The sequence below is a fragment of the Loxodonta africana genome, chromosome 18 (assembly GCF_030014295.1).
Source record: "Loxodonta africana isolate mLoxAfr1 chromosome 18, mLoxAfr1.hap2, whole genome shotgun sequence".
In the NCBI taxonomy this organism is placed as follows: domain Eukaryota; kingdom Metazoa; phylum Chordata; class Mammalia; order Proboscidea; family Elephantidae; genus Loxodonta; species Loxodonta africana.
The window spans coordinates 40,281,730-40,306,095 of record NC_087359.1 but is presented as its reverse complement, the minus strand read 5'-3'; the positions used below and the strand labels follow the sequence as shown (position 1 = coordinate 40,306,095).

Below are 24,366 nucleotides of genomic sequence, written 5' to 3'. Positions count from 1 at the left end.
TCAACAGTAAGCTTTATAAAAGAGTCACAGTTGATTATTTAGGAGATATAATCTAAAATGCAGCTGTGCCAAGTGTTCTCCTCTGTACACCCAGCATGGCTCGTAAGTGGTTGTTTGCTCAGCCACCCCAAAATTCATTTTAACACCAGGCACTGATAGGAAAGAAAAATCTGTTGAAAAACACAGTGGAATCAGATATAAGTGTTAGGGGGCTATGTGCAATTTTATTTATCCATATCATCACTGCTCTCTGGATAATCGGGTTATTTGAAAAGTAACTATAGGCACTTCACATTGCTGAAGTCTTTGGTCCCGAGTTTTAATGGTACTAACAGCTGAACACTCCATTCATACAAAGTCTCTTCCATGCATTATCTCACTGAATGCTAACAACCCTATGAGATAAAAATTTTTTTTTTTTTTTATGAGATAGGTATTATTTATTTGCAACCCCATTTTAGAGGTGAAGAAACCTAAGGCCATGTACTAGTAAATGATGGAGCTTAGATTTGAACTCAAGGAGACTGATTATAGAGCCCACACTCTTAATTCCTGGGTTATCTGGCTTCTCAGCAGGTTCCACCCACCTGTCAGTTTGTCATACTGTGGTGGCTTGCATGTTACTATGATGCTGGAAGCTATACCACTGGTATTTGCCAGCAGGGTCACCCATGGTGGACAGGTTTCAGCGGAGCTTCCAGACTAAGACAGACCAGGCAGAAAGGTCTGACAACCAACTTCTGAAAATTAGCCAGTGTCAACCTTACGGATCACAACAGAATATTGTCTGATACAGTGCTGGAAGATGAGCCCCCTAGGCTCAGAGTGCTTCACAACAGCTGCAACATTGTACTCCAATATACCAACAATTATGAATATGGCACAGGACTGGCAACATTTCATTCTAAGGTGGCCGTGAGTCGGAGTCGACTCAATGGCAGCTAACAACAGCAACAAACATGAGAGCAAAAGGGTCATGTTGACTCAAATAGCTGCTCCTGGACCATACTCCATTCAGGTCCCTAAATTCTTTCTCCAACAAGGTGAGATATAAGCAAAAATAATTCTGGGATTTATCCACTCAACACATTGGTTGAGCATCTGCTGGGTAAGGAACCAGTGGTAACCTTTAGGAGTTCACATTTTGGCAAAAGATAATTCACAAGCCAAAATAATCATGATACTCAGGAGAATGAAGAGGAATGAACAAAAACAGACAGATCATGCCCATCTAAGGAATTCTAGACCAGGGAGGAATTACCAAGTCATGAAGAATGGATAAGATGTTAATTGGAAGTAGTTGGGGAAGCATGGGCTCCCTCTAATTCCTAGCCCGGTGGAGTAACAGCCAGTTGAGAGGAAAAACTTGTTCTTTCCCTTCATCTGATATGTCTACAATGGGAAAATCTTTGGGGGGGAAAAAAAGGCAGACAACTCTTGAGACAGGGATTGGACTGGACTATGGAATAGAAAATGATACTGGTAAAGAATGAGCTTCATGGAGCAAGTAGACACATAAGATGATGTTGGCATCTCCTGTCTGGAGGGGAGATGAGAGGGCAGGGAGTGCCAGAAGGTGACTAAATGGACTCGAAAATAGAGAGTGGAGGGAAGGAGTATGTGGTCTCATTGCAGGGAGAGCAATTAGGAGTATATAGCGAGGTGTATATAAATTTTTGTATGAGAGACTGACTTGATTTGTAAACTTTCACTTAAGTTTTTAAATTAATTTTTAAAAAAGACGGAGGAAATTGGAAAAGGAAGTAAACTCTTCTGTCAGCCCATCATTCCTGGGAGAAGCTACCTTTGAATTTGGACATTTTTGTGTGTTCACTTTTTCAAGGTTTGTACTAGAAAATTTTATTCATCAAACCCAGGGATCAAGGGAGGACAGCTAAGAAGTCCAAGGGAAAAAAGTGGTGGTAGTGAGGGAGCGGGGGGAGTGGGTGTTACAAGAGGGATGGATCTGATTCCTTTTTCAAGAAAAATGTTCTGGTTAATGCTTATCCTAGAATCCTCCTCAGGCTAGAAGCTCCCTCTAGGGGTCATCTCATTTGTTGTCCTGAATGTAGTGACATAAACCTTTCTGTTTTCTGTTTGATTGTAGTTGTCAGGGTTCACAGCAGGTACCACTCTTCTGGAAGCTGAAGTCAGTGGAACATGTATCTTCTCTGCACAAACTCAGACGACCCTACTGGCTCCCCCTTGCTGCCCCTGTCACTGCACCCCATCCCTGGCCAAAGTAACAAGTCTCTGTGGAGCTGAGCTGTTCCCTTTTCCAGTTTAGCTTTTTGGATGCTTGCAATACCTTCCAGGTTGAGCATAAATCAAAGACTGAGGCTTTGGAGGGAAAGATCTGTATAAGTCTAAGCCAGAAATTAACAGTCCCAAATAACATTTCTCCTAGGTCACTTCCCCTGGGCAATGTCCTTCCCCAGGCTTCCCTAAGCTTCCTTTGTGGCTGAGTAGCCTGTCTCCCACTGAAAATACTGCCACAAGCTAGCCAAGCTCCACGTGACCTGAGAGAATGACTGATCTGTACTAAACAGGAACCCTGGTGCAGACAACACCAGCATCTGATCCGTGCCTCACCCCGACTTCATCAGCAGAACAGAAGACTTGGCCCCACAATTTTCCCTCCAGGCTCTTTGATAGTAGCTAAGAACTAAATAAGAATGTTCCAAGTAGTGTAGGGGGCTTCATTAAGCCTCCAAATAACATTACTTCCAGTAACCCTGACTCCTGTGGGAGGTAACAGCCTGCAGGAGAAAATACGGATTTGGGGGTCAGACTTCGAATTGTATCCCAAACTTACCCTTTAGTAGCTTTGCCCTGTTAGTTAAACTTATTCAGCCTCAGATTTCCAATATGTAAAAGGGGGCTGAAAATTCCTCCTTGTTAGGGTTGGTGTGAGGAATAGGATATATAAAGGATCTAGCATAATCCTCTTCCCAACATGGGATAAATTGACTACTCTTCTGTGAGAGGGAGCTTGAATCTTGTATTTTTCTCTCTGCGTGTGGCTTAGCCTCAAGGGCCTGTGTACGGCCTGTCTAGGGGAGGTCAGATGACCCTAGACATGACTTTTCATGAGAACCTTAGGAAGTAAAATTGCTTGGTGGATTAGCAGGAAGAAGAGAGGAAGTAAAGGTGAGAGGAAAAAGAAAAAAAAAACAAACATGCTCATTGCTCTTAAATTTGTGGTGGAAGATATAATGCAGGTGGTTCAGTCATATAGATGGAACTAGATTCGATTGCCTGCTTGGCCAGGGAACTTAGGCAAATTATGCAGTCTCCCTGAGCCTAAGTTTCATAATCTCTGAAATGCGGAGAATATTAAATGGAGGTGAATGATATATACCTCATAGGGTTATAAATATTTAATGAGATAATATGTGTTGAACATACATTAAATGCTATAGCTATTAGTACTGGAAATTATTAGCCCTACCACACAGAGCATCTAACAGGTAGAGGGAACTCACCTGCTATGGCACCTGGGGTGCAGATGGGTTTCCATCTGTGCTGTGTCCTGCTCATCCATAAACACCAGCCTCTCCTCTTATTAGGGTCAGAAGGTGAAATTGTGGGTCATGGTGGTTGTGAAGGTTGCTTTGAGTCTGAGTTATTGATCACACCAGTGTCCCAAGGCTGTTCTCCCTTTTATTCTATTGCCCCTTTTGGTGCACTGAGATGGCAAATGGTGCTTGAAATTATGGGCTAGTTAGCGCTCAGCTCCCTGCTCTGAGGGATTGGAGCCAGGAATGAAGGAGGGAAAAATGTTCCTAAGGCCTCTCCTCTCCAGCTGCCCTCATCCGGGATGCTTCCCTTGTCAGCCAAGGAGATTGTTCTCACTTTGTTGCTCAAAACCGGCTGCTGGGAGAGGGGCCTGTTCTTGTCTCCTGGTTCTTGTTCCAGCCATGGTCAGGAATGTGCAACAACAAATACCCTCAACCAAGTGGAGCAAAGGCCCAGGACAGGCTACTTCTTGGAGGGGCAGCCGATGATCAAAGAGGTAAAATTCCAGTGGGAGGGAAGATATCAAGTCAGGCAGAATCAAAGAAACACTCCTGATGTCAACCTGGGGTAGAGGAAGTGAGTGTCCTGGGGTTCAGGTCCACCACTATCCACCACCACCATCATTATCATCACTATGCCAAGTGTTTTACATGGATTATTTCTTTTCATCCTCATAACAACCCAATAATATGGGCACTATTATTCCATTTGATAGATGAAGACACTGAGACACAGAGAGGTTAACTTACCCCAAGTCACATAACCAGATGTGGGCCCAAGCAATCTGTCTCAAGAGCTCATGCTCTTCATGACTCTACCTTTTCTCATTGCCTCAAACTCTGGACACCAAGGAAATTTGGGGACCCTGAGGCCTAAAATATCTGGTGCCTCCCCTTAAAGGCTTGTGCAAATCAGTTACAGCAAAGATGAGCATTTACGAAATATTTCTTAGAACTTTAGTCAGCACTTCAATGCAAGAAACAAGGTGGTGAGGACAGCATAGGTGTCTCTGAGGAACTGTGGAGGAATCGGCCCATTGTTAGACTGTGATTCCTGGGAGGCAGCTGTCATGGGCATTGTGCTACACCATGTGAGGACCTAACCTCTATTTCCTACTGTCTCCTTCCTGTCATACTTAGCTAAAAGTTTGGTAAACTCATTGTCTTAGTCATCTAGTACTGCTATAACAGAAATACCACAAGTGGATAGCTTTAACAAAGATAAATTTATTTCCTCACAGTAAAGTAGGCTAAAAGTCCAAATTCAAGGCATCAGCTCCAGGGGAAGGCTTTCTCTGTCGACTCTGGAGGAAGGTCCTTGTCCTCAATCTTCCCATGGTCAAGGAGCTTCTCAGGCACAAGGACCCTGGGTCCAAAGGATGCGCTCTGCTCCTGGTGCTGCTTTCTTGGTGGTATGAGGTCCCCAACTCTCTACTTGCTTCCCTTTTTATCTCTTGAGAGATAAAAGGTGGTGCAGGCCCCACCCCAGGGAAACTCCCTTTACATTGGATCAGGGAGGTGACCTGAGTAAGGGTGGTGTTACGATCCCACCCTAACCCTCTTTAGCATAAAATTACAATCACAAAATGGAGGACAACCACATAATGCTAGGAATTATGGCCTAGCCAAGTCGTCACATATTTCTTGGGGGACACAATTCAATCCATGACACTCATCTTCACCCAAGTGTCATGACTGTTGGTGCTGGGTGTATGTGCGTACTAATTTGCATACCTCTTTAGGAACTCTGGGATATTGAAGAAGGCCATCAAGAATTTTATTTGCATAGAGGCTTCTAATTCTTCTGGGAGAAAAGATGAAGGACTTTGAGGCTGAAATCAAGGTCCAGAGACAACGGGATAATTCCAAAAGCCTTTCTTGTACTGTCAGCAATAAGACCAATGAGACCAAATACCAGCAACTGGCTACAACAGAGGGAATCCTTGGAGTTCTTGACAGGTCAGAAGCTTGGAGTTAAAGACCATTACAGACAGCCCTTGTCATGGATTGAATTTTGTACCCCCCAAATATGTGCCAACTTGGTTAGGCCATGATTCCCAGTATTATGTGGTTGCCATCCATTTCGTGATTGACATAATTTTCCTATACATTGGAAATCCTAATCTCTGCCTGTAGTTAATGAGGCAAGCTTGAATTATTTTGAAGAAGATTAGGGTGAGATGTAACAACTTTACCCAGGTCACATCCCTGATCCAATGTAATGGGAGTTTCTCTGGAGTGTGGCCTGTACCACCATTTATCTTACAAGAGATCAAAGGGAAGTGAGCAGAGTTGGGGACCTCACACCATCAAGAAGGCAGTGCCAGGAGCAGAGTGAGTCCTTTGAACCCAGGTTCCTGCATGGAGAATCTCCTAGTCCAGGGGAAGATTGATGACAGGGACCTTCCTCCAGAGCCAACAGAGAAAGCCTTCCCGTGAAGCTGACTCCCTGAATTTGGACTTCTAGCTACTCAACTGTGAGAAAATAAATTCCTCCTTGTTAAAGTCATCCACTTGTGGTATTTCTGTTATAGCAGCACTAGATAACTAAGACAGCCCCTGGCACTCATTCACAAGCCCTTAGTTGTGCCCAAGGCTAGTGAGATTCCAGAAAACTAGAATTAGTGTTAACCTTTATAATTATTTATGATGATGGAGATGTTCTATATCTGTGTTGTCCAATATGGTAGCCACTGGCCACACGAAATGTGGCCCTTGAAATGGGGCTAGTGAAATTGAGGAGCTGAATTTTTTATTTTGTTTCATCTGAATTCATTTGAATACCCACACATGGCTACTGGCTGCTGTATTGGAGAGTGCAGCTTTATAACATTTCTGTAAAGCCTTGGTTCCCCCGGATGTTGGGGACCAGCAAGAAGTGATGGTTACAGATGTTCAAAAGGAAAATAGTCATTATGAGCCCTCAGCCATTAACTGCAATGGTTAAAATGTATGTATATATCACCCTGGAAAGAGTATAGACACTAAAGTCAGACAGACCTGGGTTTCAATCTTAGATCTTTCATTTATCGGCCCTCTGAACGTAGGCAAATTTCCCTTAAGCATTTAGAGTTTCAGATTCAGCATCTGTCAAATAGGGAAAATAATACTTGTGAGGACATCCTATCCATAAAGTCTGTAGGGTTTCATTCATTCATTCATTCATTCAACCAACAAATACTATTGAACACCCTCTAGAGTCAGGCCCTATGTTGGGTATATGGAAATGAACACCACACATACTGTCTTTGCCCTCCTGAAGCTTATAGCCTAGGTGGGATCTATCAAATGGTGAAATAGTAAAACAATATTTAGCTTGAAGATGGTTGTGAGGACTAAATTGGACAATATACATAAAGTACCTGACTCAGAGTTGTTAGGACTCAATGTCCATCCCCCTCTCCTAGCCCCACGCTTCTCTCCTGCTGAGGGTCCTTGCCAATACCTAGGCCCCCTCTCCACTTCCTGGCTGCCCACACAAAAAGGCAACAAAATAGCCCTTCATGTTCTGTCCTCTTTTAGATTACAGCTAGAAGTAGGTGTGTCTCTCCCACCAAAACTGAACATAAACCATCAGGATGGGTACATCTTCATCCTGTCAGGTCTCTGGCAGTATCCCCAAGATGTGGAAAAGGGCAGGAAGCACTGAAGGCCCCGCCTCACCCCTGACAGACACCTCTGAAGAGCCTGGCCTTATCCTTGTCTACTGGGAAAGAGTGATGGGGCTGAGTCCCATTTTCCACTGGTCTGAGTGGGGTTGAGGGTGGCCAGGGTGTTGCTGGAGGCCTGGATGCCAGAGTTCCATGTCCCAGGGTAATTTAGGACTTGGACACAGAGACTCCAACCTGACCCTGAAATAGGAGTGCTGAGGGGCTCAGGTGCCAGAGCGGCGGGAAGGAGAGGGGCAGTCAGCTTGCCCACCTGCCCACCCTGAAAGCTCCCTCAGGAGGATGCCAGCTGGAGGTTTAGTCTTTCTTCCTCCTGATACACCCCAAGAAATAGGAGTGTCACTTGACCTCAGGGCACATTCCAGAGTGAGGCGACAGCCAAGAATAGGACCCAGGAACCCTGCCACCCATCCTGCCTTATTACTCACACATTCCCTGAGTAGGAGGGAGGCTTCAGACTCATAAGGGACGTGGTAAGAGAGGAGGAGATGGTATTGGCAGGTGGAGTAGGAACAAAGAAGGGAAGACCCCAGAGACCACATGTCTTAGTTATCTAGTGCTGTTATAACAGAAATACCACAAGTGGATGACTTCAACAAACAGAAGTTTATTCTCTCACAATCTAGTAGGCTAGAAGTTCAAATTCAGGGTGCCAGCTACAAGGGAAGGCTTTATTTCTCTATCGGCTCTGGAGGAAGGTCCTTGTTATCAATCTTCCCCTGGACTAGGAGCTTCTCAGCATAGGAACCCCAGGTCCAAAGGACGGGCCACTCTCCTGGCTCTTGTTTCTTGGTGGTACGAGGTCCCCCTGCCTCTCTGCTCGCATCTCTCTTTTATATCTCAAAAGAGTTTGGCTCAAGACACAACCCAATTTGTAGATTGACTCCTACCTCATTAACATAACTGCCAATAATCCCACCTCATCAACATCATAGAGATGGTATTTACAACACATAGGAAAATCACATCAGATGACAAAATGGCAGACAATCATGCAATACTGGGAATCATGACCTAGCCAAATTGATACACATTTTGGGGGGAAACAATTCAATCCATGACACTACAGGCTTGCTGTCCTCCAGTATAGCACAACCACATGGTCCTTGGTCCAGAATCCCTTGTTCATCTATCAAGCCCCTCATGAGAACCGTGAGCTGGGCCCACAGCCCTCCTAGAGTCCCGAGGCAATTATTCTGACCTGGGATAGGTGCAAGGATAGAGGGAGACAGAGACTTGGAGAAGCTGTCCAGGGACAGCAAAGGCTTTCCCAAGGAGCTGAGTCCTTCAGGATGAGCATGCATGGGCTGATGTCTCACTCAGGAATCTAGGTCACGACTGCTTATGTGTGTGGTAGAAATACCATGTCACATGATGAGGTTGTAAGCCAGCCCTGGAGTAGGTGTGCGTGCAGCCGACTGGAGGCAGGCCCTTTGGGGATATCTGGGGTCCTGATGGGATGGCTGCACTGAGCACTGCCCAGCCCAGAGTGTGTGCGTGTATTTCATGTTGGGAGGAACAGTGTAATAGGAGCATTAAGCGCTTGGAAGTCAGACTGTTGTTGTGTGCGTGCCATCGAGTAAATTCCCAGCTCATAGCAACCCTATAGGACAGGGTAGAACTGCCCCCATAGGGTTTTCTAGGCGCAATGGCTAAATGCTTAGCTGCTAACCAAAAGGTTGGCGGTTTGAACTCATCAGCTGTCCCAGGGAGAAAGATGTAGCAGTCTGCTTTTGTAAAGGTTGTTTTTGTTATTGTTAGAAGTTGTCAAGTCGGTTCTGACTCATAGCGACCTATGTACAACAGAAGGAAACACTGTCTGGTCCTGTACCATTCTCACAATCATTTGTACAGATTACAGCCTGGGAAGCCCTATGGGGCAGTTCTACCCTGTCCTGTAGGATCACTATGAGTCAGAATCATCTTGACCGCAATGAGTTTTAATCTTTACAGGAGCAGATTGCCAGGTCTTTTCTCTTGAGGAGCTGCTGGTGGGTTCGAGCTGCTCACCTTTCGGTTAGCAGCCAAGTGGTTAACCACTGTGCCACGAGGGCTCCTTAAGTTAGACTGCCTGGGTTCAAATCTTGGCTCTGCCACTTGCCAGCTGTGTGATCTCAGGCAAGTTTCTTAACTCCTCTAGCCTCAGTTTTCTCACCTGTAAAATAGCGTTCAAACTAATATCTGTCTCCTACCATTGCAACGAAGACTACAAGAGCTGATGCCCAGTGCCTGGCACACAGTAAGCACCCACTCAATGTTGATGTTGTTATAATAACAGGACAGCTGGACAGAGGGAGTTCTCCCCAGCCTAAGGAAGTTACCATGTGGCTATGTATTTATTCTGCCCCTTCCCTAGCCAGCTTCCACCCCCTAGCCCTGCTCTCTGGCTCCACTGTCCAGGGGATGACATCAGACTATGGAGCAGCTGGCCAGACAATGGAGCAGAGTGTCCTAGGAGGCTGTAGGTGCTGGGGGAGGCAGAGAGTGGAAAAAGCCAAGCTGTTGTGCCCCAGAGGCCTCGGGGACTGGTCCGGAGACAGCCGGCGCCAGACCAAGCCTCTGAAGAGTCGAACAGAGAGAGGGATTGGAGGGAGAAGGAGAATGGGGAGAGGGAGCCCAACAGATACAAGAGGGCGAGACAGGGGTATCCTCTGTTCACAAGGATGCAGGTGAGTCTGGCCTCTGGTGAGTGAGGTTGGTCCCAGAGGACTGGGGCCTGAAGGAGACTCAATCTCCCTATGTCATGGCGCCCAGGCTGGGCCAAACCTCCCAGAAAGGATGAAGTGGACTCCTGAGGCTGCCTGGCAACCAGACTCTGAGAATTCAGCTCAACCTTTACTGAGCACATTCTAGATGTCAGGCATTGTATAAGGCCTGGGGTAGCAGAGATAAGACTCAGGGTTGGTTTCAAGGATAGAAAAATAAACACCATTTAGTAGGGCCGATATTATAACAAAATCTAAATCACCCATTCCCTAACTGTGTGGATTTTCTGAACCCCAAATCAGCCTATGTGGGCTTCTCTTAGTAACCAACACAATAAAACACTTGAAATCAGGACTAGCCCTGAAAATAAGTGCTGTGTGGTCACTGAAACCAAGGCCCAGCGGGATGAGAGCAGGGCTTTGGGTCCTGGGCCTGCCTGCCACCAGGGAAGGCCAGGAGGGGACACAGGGCAGCCCCGGTGGGCCAGTCTTGCCTCCTAGGCTTTCCAGTTTTACAAGGTTAATAGGGTCTCCCTCCTCAAATCCCTGTAAAATGCTCTTACTACCATCTGCTTTAGAGTTGGGGAAATTGAGGCTCAGAGAGACAGCAGGTAAGTGGCAGAGCCCGGATTCAATAGCAGGTGGGTTTGACTCCACAGGCTGGATTTTCTCACTCTGCTAGGCTGGGGCTGATGTGTAACAGGAACCCTGGCTATGGGACTCTGAGTGGGTGGTGAGCTGTGACATCAGACTCCCCTGAAACTCACACCTCCACCAGGGAAGCAGAACAGAGTCTTGGGCCCTGCTGTCCCAGCCCAGCCACAAGGCTCAGGCCCCATATCTGTGTTAAGGAGAGAGGAGGTGACAAGGGGAGGGTGTGTGGATAGAGGGCCTATGGCTGGTGCTAACACCATCTTGATGGCCAAATTCTGTACCCAGTGTTCTCCCAGTGGCAATTTGAGAAACTGCACTCCTCTAGCCTCTAGTCTTTCTCAGGGAGTATCTTGTCTTTCTGCTCCTGGCTCCTCCTCCCACCCTTATTACTGGGAATCACCTCTAAAGTGAGATTGGGTTGGGCTGGGCCATGACTCCTCCTCTGGGCTGTGGCCCAGGAAGACCCAGGAAACAGTTCAGGGCAGAGGTGTCTCTTGTGTTTAGCTGGTTCCTAGACTGGGGACAAGCTGTGGGGTATGTCACAGCTGCAGAGCTCCTGAGCATGTCTCACAAGGGGAGGGGAGCAGCCATGAGCTGCTGTGCCAGGCCAAATGCACTGTTGTCCTCATTCTTGGGAACCAAGCCATGTGTCCTAGACACACACAGGGCTTTGATCCAGAGTCTTCCTGGGACTGGGCCTCACCCAGAAGCCCCGTAAGGAGTCAGCCGGCAGCCTGCCCCCTCCCTAGCCCACTCCTGTCTCCTCCACCTTTTTACCTCCAAACTCGGCCCCATCTGTGGCGGGACCTGGCTTCTCTCCTGACCCCATTACATTGTGATAATGTGGGGGAACACCGAAATTACAAATCAGAACACCCAGGTCTACGCCCCACTCCCCTCCTGCCACTTTTCTTGGACAAGTCACCTCATCTCCCCCAGCCTCAGCTTTCTTGTGCTTAATCCACAGAGCGGTGGTGAGTACCAAAGGTCAGATGCCTCCGAGCTGTAAAGTGGACCAAATAGTAGGCGTGGCCCTCCATTACCCAGTACAGTCCCATTGGCTAGACTTCCCTCCCTCAAAGTTACCAAAGCGACTAACACTACCCCGCTTCACTGACACGCACATGCACAGACCTTAACCCAAATGAATCACACAAGAAGGAATATTGATACTATGAGCTTTTAATTGATATCTCCCCCTACATTTGAGGAAGAAACCAGGACGCCACGCCACGACCTTCTTCAGCTATGGAGGGTCTCGGACAGATGAAGGGCTGAGGAAGGAGTAGGGGGCAGATGCAGAGCTGACAGTGGGTTCCCCAAGTCCTCTATTTATAATGGGGTGGCCGGGCCGCACGGGGAGTCCGGAAACACAAAAAATCACCAGCTAGCTCCACATCCGGGAACCTGCCATCCCAGGCCTACTTCAGAGCTTCCCTCCCGGTCCCTGCTGGACCCTGAAGCCACCACCAGATGGCAGCATCGAGCAACATTCCTTCTCAAGCCTGCCTGCTATCCTCCTCCCTTTCTTCTTACACCTTCACTGCTTCCCCCACCCCTCGCTTATTCTTTATTTCTCTTCCTACCAAAACAGATCCAGGGGCTTTTATCTGCTTTATTTCCAATAAAACCAGTGGCATATTTGACAGCTGGGAGGGCAATCTATGGTCTGCTTCTGGGGGAACCCCAGCACATGGACATTTGTGTTTGGTCGCTATAGTTGAGCTGGGTCTAGCATCGCTCTGTGGCCATAGTACCTGGCACACAGTAAGTGTTCAGGAAATACCCATTGCGTTGAAATGAATGGAACTGAATCAACAAACCAACACAGCCAAGAAGGAACATGTATTCTGTTGGTGCTTTGGTAAACTCAGATACTGCAGCCAACTTGACCCAAAGCACAGGCATCTTGTCCCAGCAGCCCCCACTCAGGGAAGTTGTGTGCTGGGTTAACTAAGCATGCCTTTTCTGCTTCCTACTATTTTACTACCTGCAGCCCTTAACATAAAGTGGTACCTAGCCATAGTGATCTAGCAGGCTGTGGTGAATTTGTCTAGGTGAGTTCATGGGACCTTATTTCTCTCCTCACCTACCACTTTTGCAACCCAATTCATTCAACTCTTCCTGTGACCACCATGCAGCCTGCCAACATCTCTAGAACCCTGGCTGGGGAGCCTGGCTGGGGATGAGCAGCTGGGCAAGCCAGAGGAGGTGGTGGCCTGCAAAGGGAGGATAATGCCTGAGCAGACTGGCTGTCAGGAATAACTGCGTGTGTCTACAGACATCTCCTTTTGTTCTCCTCAGCTAAAAAAGATGTGGACCCCTTATCGAACCCAAAGACTAGAAGTTGATCTGGACCCTCTGCTGGCATTTTCCTGATGTTGGTAGATGTTTACCTGTTGGCCCAAGCCTGTCTTATCCGACCTTGCCCAGTTTGCTGACTGTGGGGCATTAGGGGTGGGTAGATGGAAGAGGACCAGGATGGGGGCCGGGGTGGGGTGGGGACCTCAATGCACACCCAAGAACTCCTTGAGGACGTCACAGGTCTTCTTGTGCATGACCTCGCGTAGCTTTCTGACCCGCCGGGTGCTCGACGCGCCCACGAAGCTGTCGGGCCGCAGCATGGCCATGCCGCCATCCACCTCACCCATGATGATAAGCGGTGTCTCACCCACCGTCACATTGGGGCAGGGGCAGGCCCAGTCCACGTGCAGCAGAGTGACCTCCAGAGGCTCCCGGCCCAGGAACTTGAGTCCCATCTTCTCATCCTTGAGGACTTCATCCACGGTAACCAGGGCACGGCCCATGTCGGGCTCTTCAGTCAGCTCGGATACTCGGCCCAAGATGACAAAGTCACTCCTACAGAAGCTGGTGACAAGCTTCTGCCGCGGCTTGCAGGCCCGGCAGCGCTGGTTCCCCCGTGGGAAGGGGCAGGACTCCTCACAGGCCTCACGGCTCTCGAAATTGTTGCCGTTGCCCTCGCAGCCACCGTATACAAAGGACTGGCACTGGCCTGTCTGGCCATTGTAGGCCCAGCGTGGTGCGTAGGCCTTGCAGGGCCCCTGCAGGGCGGGCAGGCTGCACACAGCCACTGGGCCGCTCATACAGGCCAGCATACAGGCCGCATAGGTCTCGAAGTGGTTGCGGTTTCGGTGGCAGTGGCCAAAGGTGAACGTGAGGCAGTTGTTGGCCTGGGCGTCGAAGTGCCAGCGGGTCTGCTCCTCACCACAGTCCTCACTGTCGGGAGGCTTCAGACACTCGGCTGTGGGGAAGGCTGTGCCGTTGGTGATGCTCTCTGCAGTGGCCGAGGCCTGGCCAGCCCTGATCACTGACAGTGGGAAGTCAGCCCGCAGGACCCCGGCAGCATTCCGGGCTGTGCAGGTGTAGATACCAGCATCCTGGGGCTGGGCATTGTAGATGACCAGCTGGGCGATGTTGGTGACCACCACGTTGCCTCGCACATGGTTGGGCCGCATGACCACATTCTCCCGATCCTCCAGCTGCTTCTCCCAAGTGATCTCAGGCCGGGGCCGGCCCACCACATCGCAGAGGAAGCTCACGGTCTCACCTGTGGTGACTGACTGGTGCACAGGGTGGTTGAGCAGGGCTGGGGCTGCTGTGTCCAGCCCAGGGGTCTCTGGGGAGGCTGTGGTGGGGTGCACAGTGGTCTCTGGCGGTGGGGGGCTGGTGTTGGGCCAGGTGAAGTGGTAGCGGCAGGTGACGACAGCCAGCGTGATGCCCTTGGAGCAGGCTTCCGCGTCCATGTAGCAGCGGTTGTAGTAGGTGAGGCCATCGGAGGCGCAGGTGAAACTGGGCTCCTTCTCGCAGCGCTCCTTGCACTTACACACAGGTTGGCCATCCCAGATGTCGCATTCGGAGCCCTGCTGCAGACACATGAAGTGGTCGCACGTGGCCTCCTTGGGCATGCCCACCGGGCCCTTCTTCCCCTTCACATCCATGTAGCGGGCCGCCACGCAGCTCTTAGTTCCACACACATTGGGGCAGCACTTCTCATAGGTCTCACACTCCTGGAAAGAGTAATGGAGAGGCTTGAGCAGGGAGGGGAAGGAAGAGAGGACAGGTTCCCTGCAGCCACCCTGGTTAGTGGGGGCGGAAACTAACATGTGCTCATCACCATGTGCTGGCTATGAGCCGAAGATTTTGATGATGAAGATAATAGCTAACCTATACATGGCACCTGCTATGTGCCAGGCCCTCTCCTAGGAACTTTACGTCTGTCCATTTACTTACTGTTCATCACAAGCCTGCGAAGTGGGTGTGGCCATTATCCTCACTTTACGAGTGATGAGGCCTGAGGCTCAGAGAGGTTAAGTAACTTGCCCAAGGCCACACAGCCAGTAGTGTGGGAAGAGGCAAGCCACATACCAATCCTCTGTGAGGTTTTCTTACTACCAATTTACAGAGGAGCATGTGGAGGCCCGGTGAGGCAACACCCAAGTCTACGCAGTTGGAAAATGGTAGGGTTTCAAGCTCCAGGCAGATGAGATTCTGAAATGGTGTAGCTTTTTCTTCATCATATAGCTACCACAAATGGGGTCTAGGTTTCAACAAGTTAGCCTGCCTTTTTGTCTTTTTTTCCACTGGGGTGAGAATACCCTAGTCAACTTGAAGAGGTCAGACCAGCCTCAAAGAGGGAAAAATCAGAAACCGCGGGGGCAGATGCTTGAGGCCCTAACCCCTCTCCTCCCATCGAGGACATACACCCACATGGAGAACAGAGGTTCTGATGAGACCCCCCGCAAAAAAGTTGCCTTTGAGTTGATTCCAGCTCATGGCAATCCCATGTGTGACAGAGTAGGACTGTGCTTCATAGGGTTTTCAATGGTTGTGATCTTTTGGAAGTAGATTGCCAGGTCTTTCTTCTGAGGTGCCTCTGGGTGGATTCAAACCACCAAACTTTTGGTCAGTAATTAAGTGCTTAACCATTTGCGTCACCATTCAGATTCTTCCAAAGCCAAGAGTCACGGCAGGTGTGACAGGCCAGGATGCTAGCTCTCACCACTGTGGGCTGTACCAGACCTAGGCACTAATTTCCAAACTGTGGATCCTCTTCAAAGCAATGGCAGAAAATAAACAAATAAATAAATAAAAACCTTGTGTGGCAAAGGTCGACAAGGCCGTCATTGAGGATTTACCAGGCTGTAATCCCCTCTGATTTTCTGTGGAGCCACGTAAGGCATTAGTTTAATTCCTCGAAATTAGCAACATGCGCCTGGAGCCGGCACAAACAAGGTTTTCACGTGGTGTTTTCAACAATAACGTGTGGTGCCCGCTGGGCAGGCGGGCAGTGCTTCTAATCCTCCGCCCTGGTAGTAACCCTGTGAGTTACTCCCCACATAGGGCTGGCCGCTCGTCATTCCAACTTTCATTTCAGCCTCTTTGACATTCCACATCGGCTAAGAGGGGGAATATCCCCCCGCCCCGGCTGCATGGAGCCAGCCTGCTTGACTTGTTTACTGTTTTCGCCCCTTCAGCTCAGAATAGGGACTTTGTTTTGCAGCCCTTGTTTGGCATGGGCGTCTAGGCCACACCAGGGGAGGCTTTGGGGCTGGGATGGGCAGATTTCAGAGCCAAGGTCTGAAGGAGAGAGACTCAGTGGGGCATTGGGGGCTGGGAGCAGACAAGAGAAAGTGCTCCTTGGCCTGAGGGTCATTCAGTTCCTTAAGAGATTCTAGCCAGGCTGCTGCTTTAGGACTAGGAGGTCCAACCCAACAGCTGGGTCCTCAGGTACCAGGAAACCTAGAGTGGATCATTGGTGCAGCTTTGCATCAGGACCCAGGATGTACCTGGGGTGTCTGAGTTCCCAGCCTCATACAGGTCCCTTCTCCCCAAGACACATAAAATCAGCCAGAGTCTCAATGTCCCCAAGTTCCACCTGCTTTATCAGGCCAGACTGTGCCCTGAAACACGCTTCCCGCCAATGCAGCAGGCCAACGGCACGGCCTCTGCGGGATGGGAACACTCTACAACCTCTCCAGCTCCTTATCTTCCTCTCCCTCGGTACTACCGCTGCCCACTGGAGCATCTGGCCTGAGAGTTGCCCTCTGGGCATCATGAGGCAGAGGCCTCCTCTCTCCAGGGTGATCCTGAGCTCTCCTGGGGTGAGATGTGTTTGGCAGAAGCACAGGGTGCACCAGGGTCTCTCATGACCCCTCATGCCCCAGGAACCCCAGGGGAGTTGGTGCTGCCAGAGAGCTGTCCAGGCCTTGAAGGAAGTGCCTCTGCCTGGGGCAGGTGCCAGGTGCCAGGTGCCAGAGGGCCCCTAGCCCCTGGGCTGAGTGGACAGGAATGGCCCTTGGACTGGGAGTGACCACTCCCTAGAGCAGGAGCTCCAAAAGTGTCTCCAGGAGAGTGTTGCCCTAGAATTGGCCCTGCTGCCATGTCCTGTGACCAGGAGGGACTGGAGGACCAAGGAACTGGCAGGTTGAAACTTAGTCTGCTCCCCACCAGGGAGGCCTGAAGACAGTCACGCCAAGCTGTTCCTGATTGCCCTGACCACCAGCTCAGTCTGCTCTCAGGTTAGGGTCCAAACACCTGAGAAGGCAGCCTGGAGGGCAGGATGGGGCATAAGCCTTGCGGTCAGGCAGACAGGTCTGGGCCCCACCCTTCCATCATGGCTCACTGCACCTTCCTGAGTGTCTGTTCTCTCACCTGTAAAGGGGATGCTGATGCCCACCTTGCTGACATGTAGTACCAGTCCCCGCCATAAGCCTGGCACAGTGCTGGCTCATAGCAGGTCTCAGCAAGCAGGAGGCGAGGAATCCACGATTCCCAGTCCCTGATGAACTTGGACATCACACCCGCCCCTTCTTTGGGGCTCCCGAGTTACCAGGCGGATATGACTCCATGTGGATGCCTCCGCTTTCCTGGGCCCTGCAGGCTCTCCCGAGTCATGCATACCCCACGGCTCCCACTCCCCGCATCACACACCCACTTACCTGATCTGTCTCACACTCCCGCTTGCAGGTGCTCTGGGCATCTACCCAGAGGTTGGGGTTCATGTCGTTAGGGCAGATGCCAGCATGGGAATAGCGGATGGGTGGCAGTGCCCCGCCTTGCGGGGGTACCCCAAGCAGCAGCAGCAGCAGCGCCATCACCTGCCTCCAGTGGGACCAGAACTGGTGGCACCCCAGGGCCCACATGGTGTGGTTCTGCAGTGGCCAAGACCTCCCCTGCGACAATGCCAGGGGCTGGGGCCCACTAGGGCCTTCTCCTTCTCCAGGGGCTAGAGACACCTGCCCCTCCCCACCCCAGCAGGCTTCCTCGTGCCTCAGGCTGCCTCCACCGAGTCAGTGCGGCCTGCTGGGCTACCGGCTTCAGATAAAAGAAAGGTCTTAGGAAGGAAACTTCCCCTCCTGAGTGTGCGGAGTGGAGCCGCAGCAGGGGCCCCAGCTGGATTTATATCCTGGGCGCACCCGAGTGGGAGCGAGCTAACCTGATGCCTGTCACAGGCAGGCTGCTGGCTCCTCTGCCCCGTGGCCGATCGCAGACTTGTTGCAGAAGGGGAAAAAAAAAGTTGGAAGCAGTTTAGGCGGCTATATCTGGCACGGTGGGACACCTGCTTGTTTTTGAGCTCCAGGAGGCCTTTAACCCCTTCAAGGGCCAGAAATGGCATGTGCTTTGGGGGAAGCTGGCTCCAGGACACGCAAGCTCCCTGTAAAGAAGGGATTTGTTTCCCTTTCCCCCACCCTACCTCCCTGTGGTCGGGCCCCCTCCTCCCCTTTGGCCACCTCTAAAGAACACACAATCGCTTGTTACAAGGAGGGACCTGCAGCCGCCGGGTTAGCATCGCCTGGCCTGATAGTACATTTGAGAGCAAATGACGTGGAAAAACAACAAGTTCACGGCCATTCCAGGGAGGGCTTGAGCAGCGCTGTGCTCTGTAAGCCGACTCCTACCCCACCAGCAGGGCCTTTGTAGGGGGTGTGCGTGCGGACAGCTCCGTATCTCTCTGTCCCAAGCCGTTTGCGTCTCAAGTTCCAACTTCGGTGAAATTTCCCCAAATCATTCCAGAGACACATACCAGATATGCTCCAGCTCCCCCGGCTGCCGGGAAGGATCACATTCCTTGCTCCTGGGCTGACACACTCGTCGGCTCCAAGAAAACCTACACGCTAACAGTGTTTCAAGAGTGAGCTGGACAAGACAGCTCCCCTCGCCAATGACCATCATGGCTGCTATTAGGGAGCTCTTTCTGAGTGCCCAGCACTTCACAGGCATGACCCCATTTTTCCCTCATTTTGCAAAGGAAAATGTTCAAGGTCAGAGAGAGCAAGTGACTGGCCCAAGGTCACACAGAGCCAAAATAACAATAGATAACATTTATGAGGCTCTTATTTTATGTATGCCAGGCTCTCTATAATTTTCTTTTTTACTATATGCATCCTTTCATTTCATCCTCACAACAAACCGTGCCTCTGTGTTCAGTTTGAGGAAATGGATGCACACAGAGGTTGGATAACTTGCCCTGTGTCACATAGTTCTGGGGTCCCACCATTAACACAGGAAGCAGAGAAACCAGCTTGCCTGGGTGTGGGCAGAGGCCTTTGGAAGCCACCCTCTTCCCGCCGATCTGTCAGAACTGCACAAACTCTGGCTTGTACAGGCTGGACAAGAAGTTTTTGAAACATCAAGGGTTGTATTTGTGGAGGAGGCAGGAGGCAGGGGCAGGAGCTAGGGACTAGGGGCGATTTCTCCACCACTTGGCAGGAAATGGCTTGTCTCCAAAATGCCAAAACGCCACAGGAAAGCAAGCAGGCCTGAGTGTCTTTGCATTGGTCACTCGATCCCTGTAGGATCAGGGTGGAGGGAGACAGTTCCCCAAAAGAAATAGGGCCTTTTCAAGGCCAAACAGCAAACCAGTAACTGGGTTGTTGAGTGTCCCCAGGATAGAGCTGGAAGAGACCTCAAAGGCCTCAGCAACGCTCTCGTTTTACAGATGAGGAAACAGAGTCCTGAGCCCAGGCACCTTATTCCTCCAGCTCCACTTCCCCCTTCAGGGCTATAGTTCACCACCTCATTTGACTGTAAAAAGGCAACCTAATTCCTTTTTCCACCCTAGCTGGGTGGCATGTTGCTTTCTCCTTGCCTGAGCTAATTCCTCCCCATCGTGTGGGTCCTTCTGCAAGACCTGCCTTTTCTGGTCATGTCAAACACCTAATGAAGGGTGTCAGACCTTAATCCCTTAAATTATTGGAATAAACTTCCCTCCGAGGCTGCTCCCAGTAATGGAGCCAGACAGCAGGCGACGCCGGCTGCTTTGAATTCCCTGTAATTTTATAAACCCGTGTTCCAGCTGCTCAGAGCAGGGGCCTCAACACAGCGCTTGAACGAACGTGGCTCGCGAGCTGCGGGTGGAGGGAGCAGCCTTCTTTGATGTCTCCAAGGGAAATGGACAGTGACACATTCTAAGCAAGACTCGGAAAAATTGTCACAGCCCCAGGACACGAAGACAAGGATCCAAGGAGAGGAGGCGGATTTCTGGGGCACCGCTGAGGTGGCAGTCTCAGGATGAAGGGTTGGGAGGAGGGCGGCACAGAGCAGAGATGGGGGGGTCATCAGAAAAGCTGAGGCAGACTTGTCCATCCTACCCCAGCTACTCAGAGCTGATGCAGAAAGCCCTCTGCCCAACACAGTCCTGTTGAACACCATGGGCTTCTCCCTCCCCGGGCCCCATTCTGGGCACTCTGCTCTGAGAACTCTCAAAACAGCATCAGGGAAGACGGGGCCCTAGAACACTCTGACTCTCCCTCTCAGCCCGTCCAAGTCTCCCACCAAAACACAGCTCAGAATAATAAATAACATCTGATCAGGGCTCCGAGCCCACACAGCGTTTTCACCGACATCATCACTGCTGACCCTCACGCCAGCCCCAGGAGGCAGGCAGCGGGGTGTTTCTGCCAGCTTCGTTGTGCAGAAGAGGAAACCGAGTCACAGAAAGTTTAAACTGGGCCTGCCCCGGGTCCACCAGCTGAGGCAGAGCCACGGCTCCCACCATCACCTCCCTGACCCCAATCCTATGTTCTGCACACAGCCCCAAGCGAGCTCCCAGCCCTTCCAGAATGGCCCCCCCACTCGGCCCCTGCTGCTGCCCCACCAGACAGGCTTGTTTATAAGCCATTCTGGGAGGCTTTGAAGTCTCCTCCATGTGGCCCCTCCCTCAGCGGGCGCAGCCTGAGTCCCTCAGAACTGGCTTCCTCGCTGCCACCCTGCCTCCTCTATGTCTGTGTCTGATGCTGTCTCCCCCACACTCCTCTCTGGTGGGTGGTGAGGGCCCAGCCTCATCAATCCCTGGTACCAAACGAGGGTCCTTGGCTGGGCTGACTCAGCTGTCCACTCCCAGCGTCCACCAGGCCTACCCTTCCTCAGGCCTTGAGCTGGGGAGCACAACCTGTGCTGGGTAGGCCTGGCTGGGCTGTGGGTGTTCCCTGCCTTCCACCCCTTACCCACAGACATCAGGCACAGCTCAGCCACTCTTGCCCCTCAGGGTGAGAGGTCACGAAGATCTCCGGCTCTGCCTTTGTCTCAGAAGGCCTCTGGCCTCCACCACTGCGAGAGCAGAGGGCCCATGGACCTTTCACACCTACTCTAGGTGCAGCCAGCAGAGTCACACCCAGATAGTGAACTCTGGGTGACCCTTGATCTCAGGTTCACGCTGAGCATAACAACTCCTGAGCCACTAGGGTCTTGACAACACAGTTGACACCATTTCCCAAATCAACCAGGCCGGAGGCTTCAGCCACACACATGGTGGCCACGTGGATGGCCTCACGGACAGCCACATGGACGGCCACACAGAAGGCCACACAGACACCTACGCCAGCGTCACAGATGCCCACATTGCTCACACACAGACAAAGCCTCTTACCTCTCATAGCATTTCCTCCCTCCTTCCCTCATTTATTTCCTTCCACAAATGTGTTTTAAAGCACCTACTATGTGCTACGTTCTGGGTACATAGAAACAAACAACAGTCCCAGTCAACAGAAAGGGCACAGTCCAGACCAGGAAACAAGCCTGTAAAAAGACACGGGTTAGGAGCCCTGGTGGTGCAGTGGTTAAGAGCTTGGCTGCAAACCAGAAGGTCGGCAGATCAAATCCATCAGCTACTCCATGGAAGAAAAGACCTGGGGATCTGCTCCTGTAAAGATTAAAAAACAAAAAAAAACCCAAACCTGTTGCTGTCAAGTTGATTGTGACTCATAGTGACCCTACTGGGCAGAGTAGGACAGCTCATAGGGTTTCCAAGGCTGTTATCTTTATAGACACAGACTGCCACGTCTTTCTCCCACAGAGGTCCTGGTGGGTTTGAACTGCCGACCTTTCAGTTAGCAGCCAAGCACTTTAACCACTGTGACAGCAGGGCTCCCCCATAAAGATTACAGCCTAGGAAACCCTATGGGGCGGTTCTACTCCGTCCTATAGGGTTGCTATGAGTGGGAATCAACAGCACACAAGACCATAAACACCGGATGGGAGGCCCTTACAAGGCTGGGAGCAGAGAGGAGGGGGGGCCTCAGGTTTGCTGCTTGCTGCACAGACGTGAAACGGGTGGGTCTTGAAGCCTGAGCAAGAGTCTGCAAGACCAGTAGTGAAGGCGGTCTCCTATACCTCTCCTTGCAAATGCCTGGCTTACAGACTGGCCTCCCTGGCCAAGGCCCTCCCTCCTTGGGGCCAAGAAAGGAAAGGTGAGAAGGAAGTGGGCACGTTTAGGAAACAGGGGAGGGGTGGGAGTTGATGGTCTTGCTCCCCATGGGGTAGCCTCTACAAAGCCAACCCAGCAGCCATTCTGGTCGATCCTCCTGCTTGGGCCCCCCGGACCGGAGGCAGCCTCTCTTTCTCCCAGATGGATGAGGGTACCTAGCCTCTGTGGCCTCCCGCCCTGATCCTCATCAGGTAAGTATACTTGGGGAGGAAGAAGGATTTGAGGAGCAGGAGTTGGGGTGCTGGGAAGAAGCAAGCCTGTTGCCAGGGAGCTCAGGTGGGTTCTCAGAAAGCCCAGGCTGCCTCAGTGATTAGTCAGACCCAAGCCGGGGAATTGAATAAAGCAGCCGGCTCATTGCCCAGTTGGGGACCCCTTGCCCAAGCAGCCGAGTGCCTGGGTTACATTACAGGGCTGCATGAACTCTCCCCTCAGAGCGAGACTTCACCGGCCTTGGATAATTACTGGGGCCTCAGCAGATGGTGGAGGCGGCAGGGGAGGCCTTCAGCTGTGGGACACGTGACCCCTGGCATCTGTGCGGAACAGGACATGGGAGGGTCTGCACTGGCCTCCAGGGAGGCAGCCCTGAATCAAGACCTGAGAATTACGGGCTGGCATGGTGTGGCATGGCCCACGGTTCTGGGCCAGTCGGGCTTCCTTTGAGGCCCTGCTGTCATGGCTGAGTCCCAGGAAGCTGGAGTACAGGTGTCTGAGTGTATCTGTATGTGTCGAGGAGCACACTCCTGGTACAGCACAATTTCAGGTACCTTTGAGACCTGAAATGCCTTCCTGGAAGAAGGTGGGTGTCGGTCCAGAGTAGAATTCAAGCCCATCTCAAATTCCTTGCCTATCTGGGAAGCTCCACAGTACAGTGGGCTGAGCACTGGCCAGGAGTCAGGAGCCCTGGGCTCTCATCCTGGTCAGTCATCACTACGTGACCACCTCCACTTCCCCATCTGGGGCCCCTTCCCACTCCCTCCTCTGTGAGCCCAAGTTCTGTCTCCTCCAGCTTTGCCTTGATGGAATTGGCTTCAAAAAGCCTGAACAGCTCTCAGCCAAGATAAACACGGACTGCAGAAGGCAGAAGGCCTCCCGGCTGCTCTGCTTTACACCACTAATTTTGGGGGGTGGTTTCATAGTAATATATGAACAAAACAGCCATGAAGGGGCTGTGGTGAAGGCCAGATTGAGCTGACCTTGTCTTCAGTGCTCATGATGAGTCAGGACTCAGAACCAAGGATGCTGCCGGAGTTGCCTTTTGGATAGAAGATGGAACACTTGGGACTGTCCTCCAAGCCGGGGCCAGAGACGGTCATCAGAGAGGTCTGGAGTGCAGGGTTGAAGGAAAGCACCATCAACAGACCCTAGGCCAGAGGAGGTGATCGGTTATTCATACATGTACTTGGCAAACATTTCTGAGGACTTATTGCATGCCCTAAAGGAGTCCTGGTGGCGCAGTTGTTAAAGCACTTGACTGCTAACCAAAAGGCTGGTCATTCGAAGATGTGGCAGTCTGCTTCAACAAAGAGTTACAGGCTTGGAAACCCTCTGGGGCAGTTCTACTCTATCCCATAAGCTATAAATTGGAAGTGACTCAACAACGCAATGGGTTTGGTTTTTGGCTTACTGTGTGCCCTGTCGTGTACTTGGGATGAGGAGATGTTGAGAAATAAGACTGTGTGGCTTCCATTTTCATGGATTTGAAGTTTTGGTGTGGGATACAGATATTAGACAAATAAACAAATGAATATAAACAACAGATTATGGCGGGTGCTTAAAAGGAAATATAGAGGGTGCTTGATACTTTTTTTTTTTTTTTTATACTAGGCAGCTGGGGCCAGGCCACCCTCCACTCCCTGGTCCACTTTCCACCTATGAAGGTTGGAATGTCGCCTGGAGTAGACTCTAAACACCTGGCCAGCTCTGATTCCAGAGCAGAGTGTTGGGGGTTCAGAGCCCTGTATCCAATTTAGAACAGGGGTCAGAGAGGGCTTCCCAAGGAAATGACATTGAAGCTGGGATGCGAAGGATAAACCATAGACAGCAGGGCAAAGAGGGAACAGCACATGCAAAGGCTCTGAGGTAGAAGGTGGCGGGAG

The 24,366-nt window shown here is 51.0% G+C and overlaps 1 protein-coding gene across 1 annotated transcript; it reads right to left on the bottom strand.

Moving 5' to 3' along the window:
* Positions 1 to 13,052: 13,052 nt before the first annotated feature.
* WFIKKN2 (WAP, follistatin/kazal, immunoglobulin, kunitz and netrin domain containing 2) lies at positions 13,053 to 17,853 on the bottom strand. The gene is made up of 2 exons (XM_003414617.4): positions 17,505 to 17,853; positions 13,053 to 14,573 (listed from the first exon to the last, which is right to left on the bottom strand). The coding sequence occupies exons 1-2, from the start codon at positions 17,706 to 17,708 to the stop codon at positions 13,053 to 13,055; spliced, it is 1,725 nt and encodes a 574-aa protein (XP_003414665.1). The 5' UTR covers positions 17,709 to 17,853.
* Between the last annotated feature and the right edge of the window lie 6,513 nt (positions 17,854 to 24,366).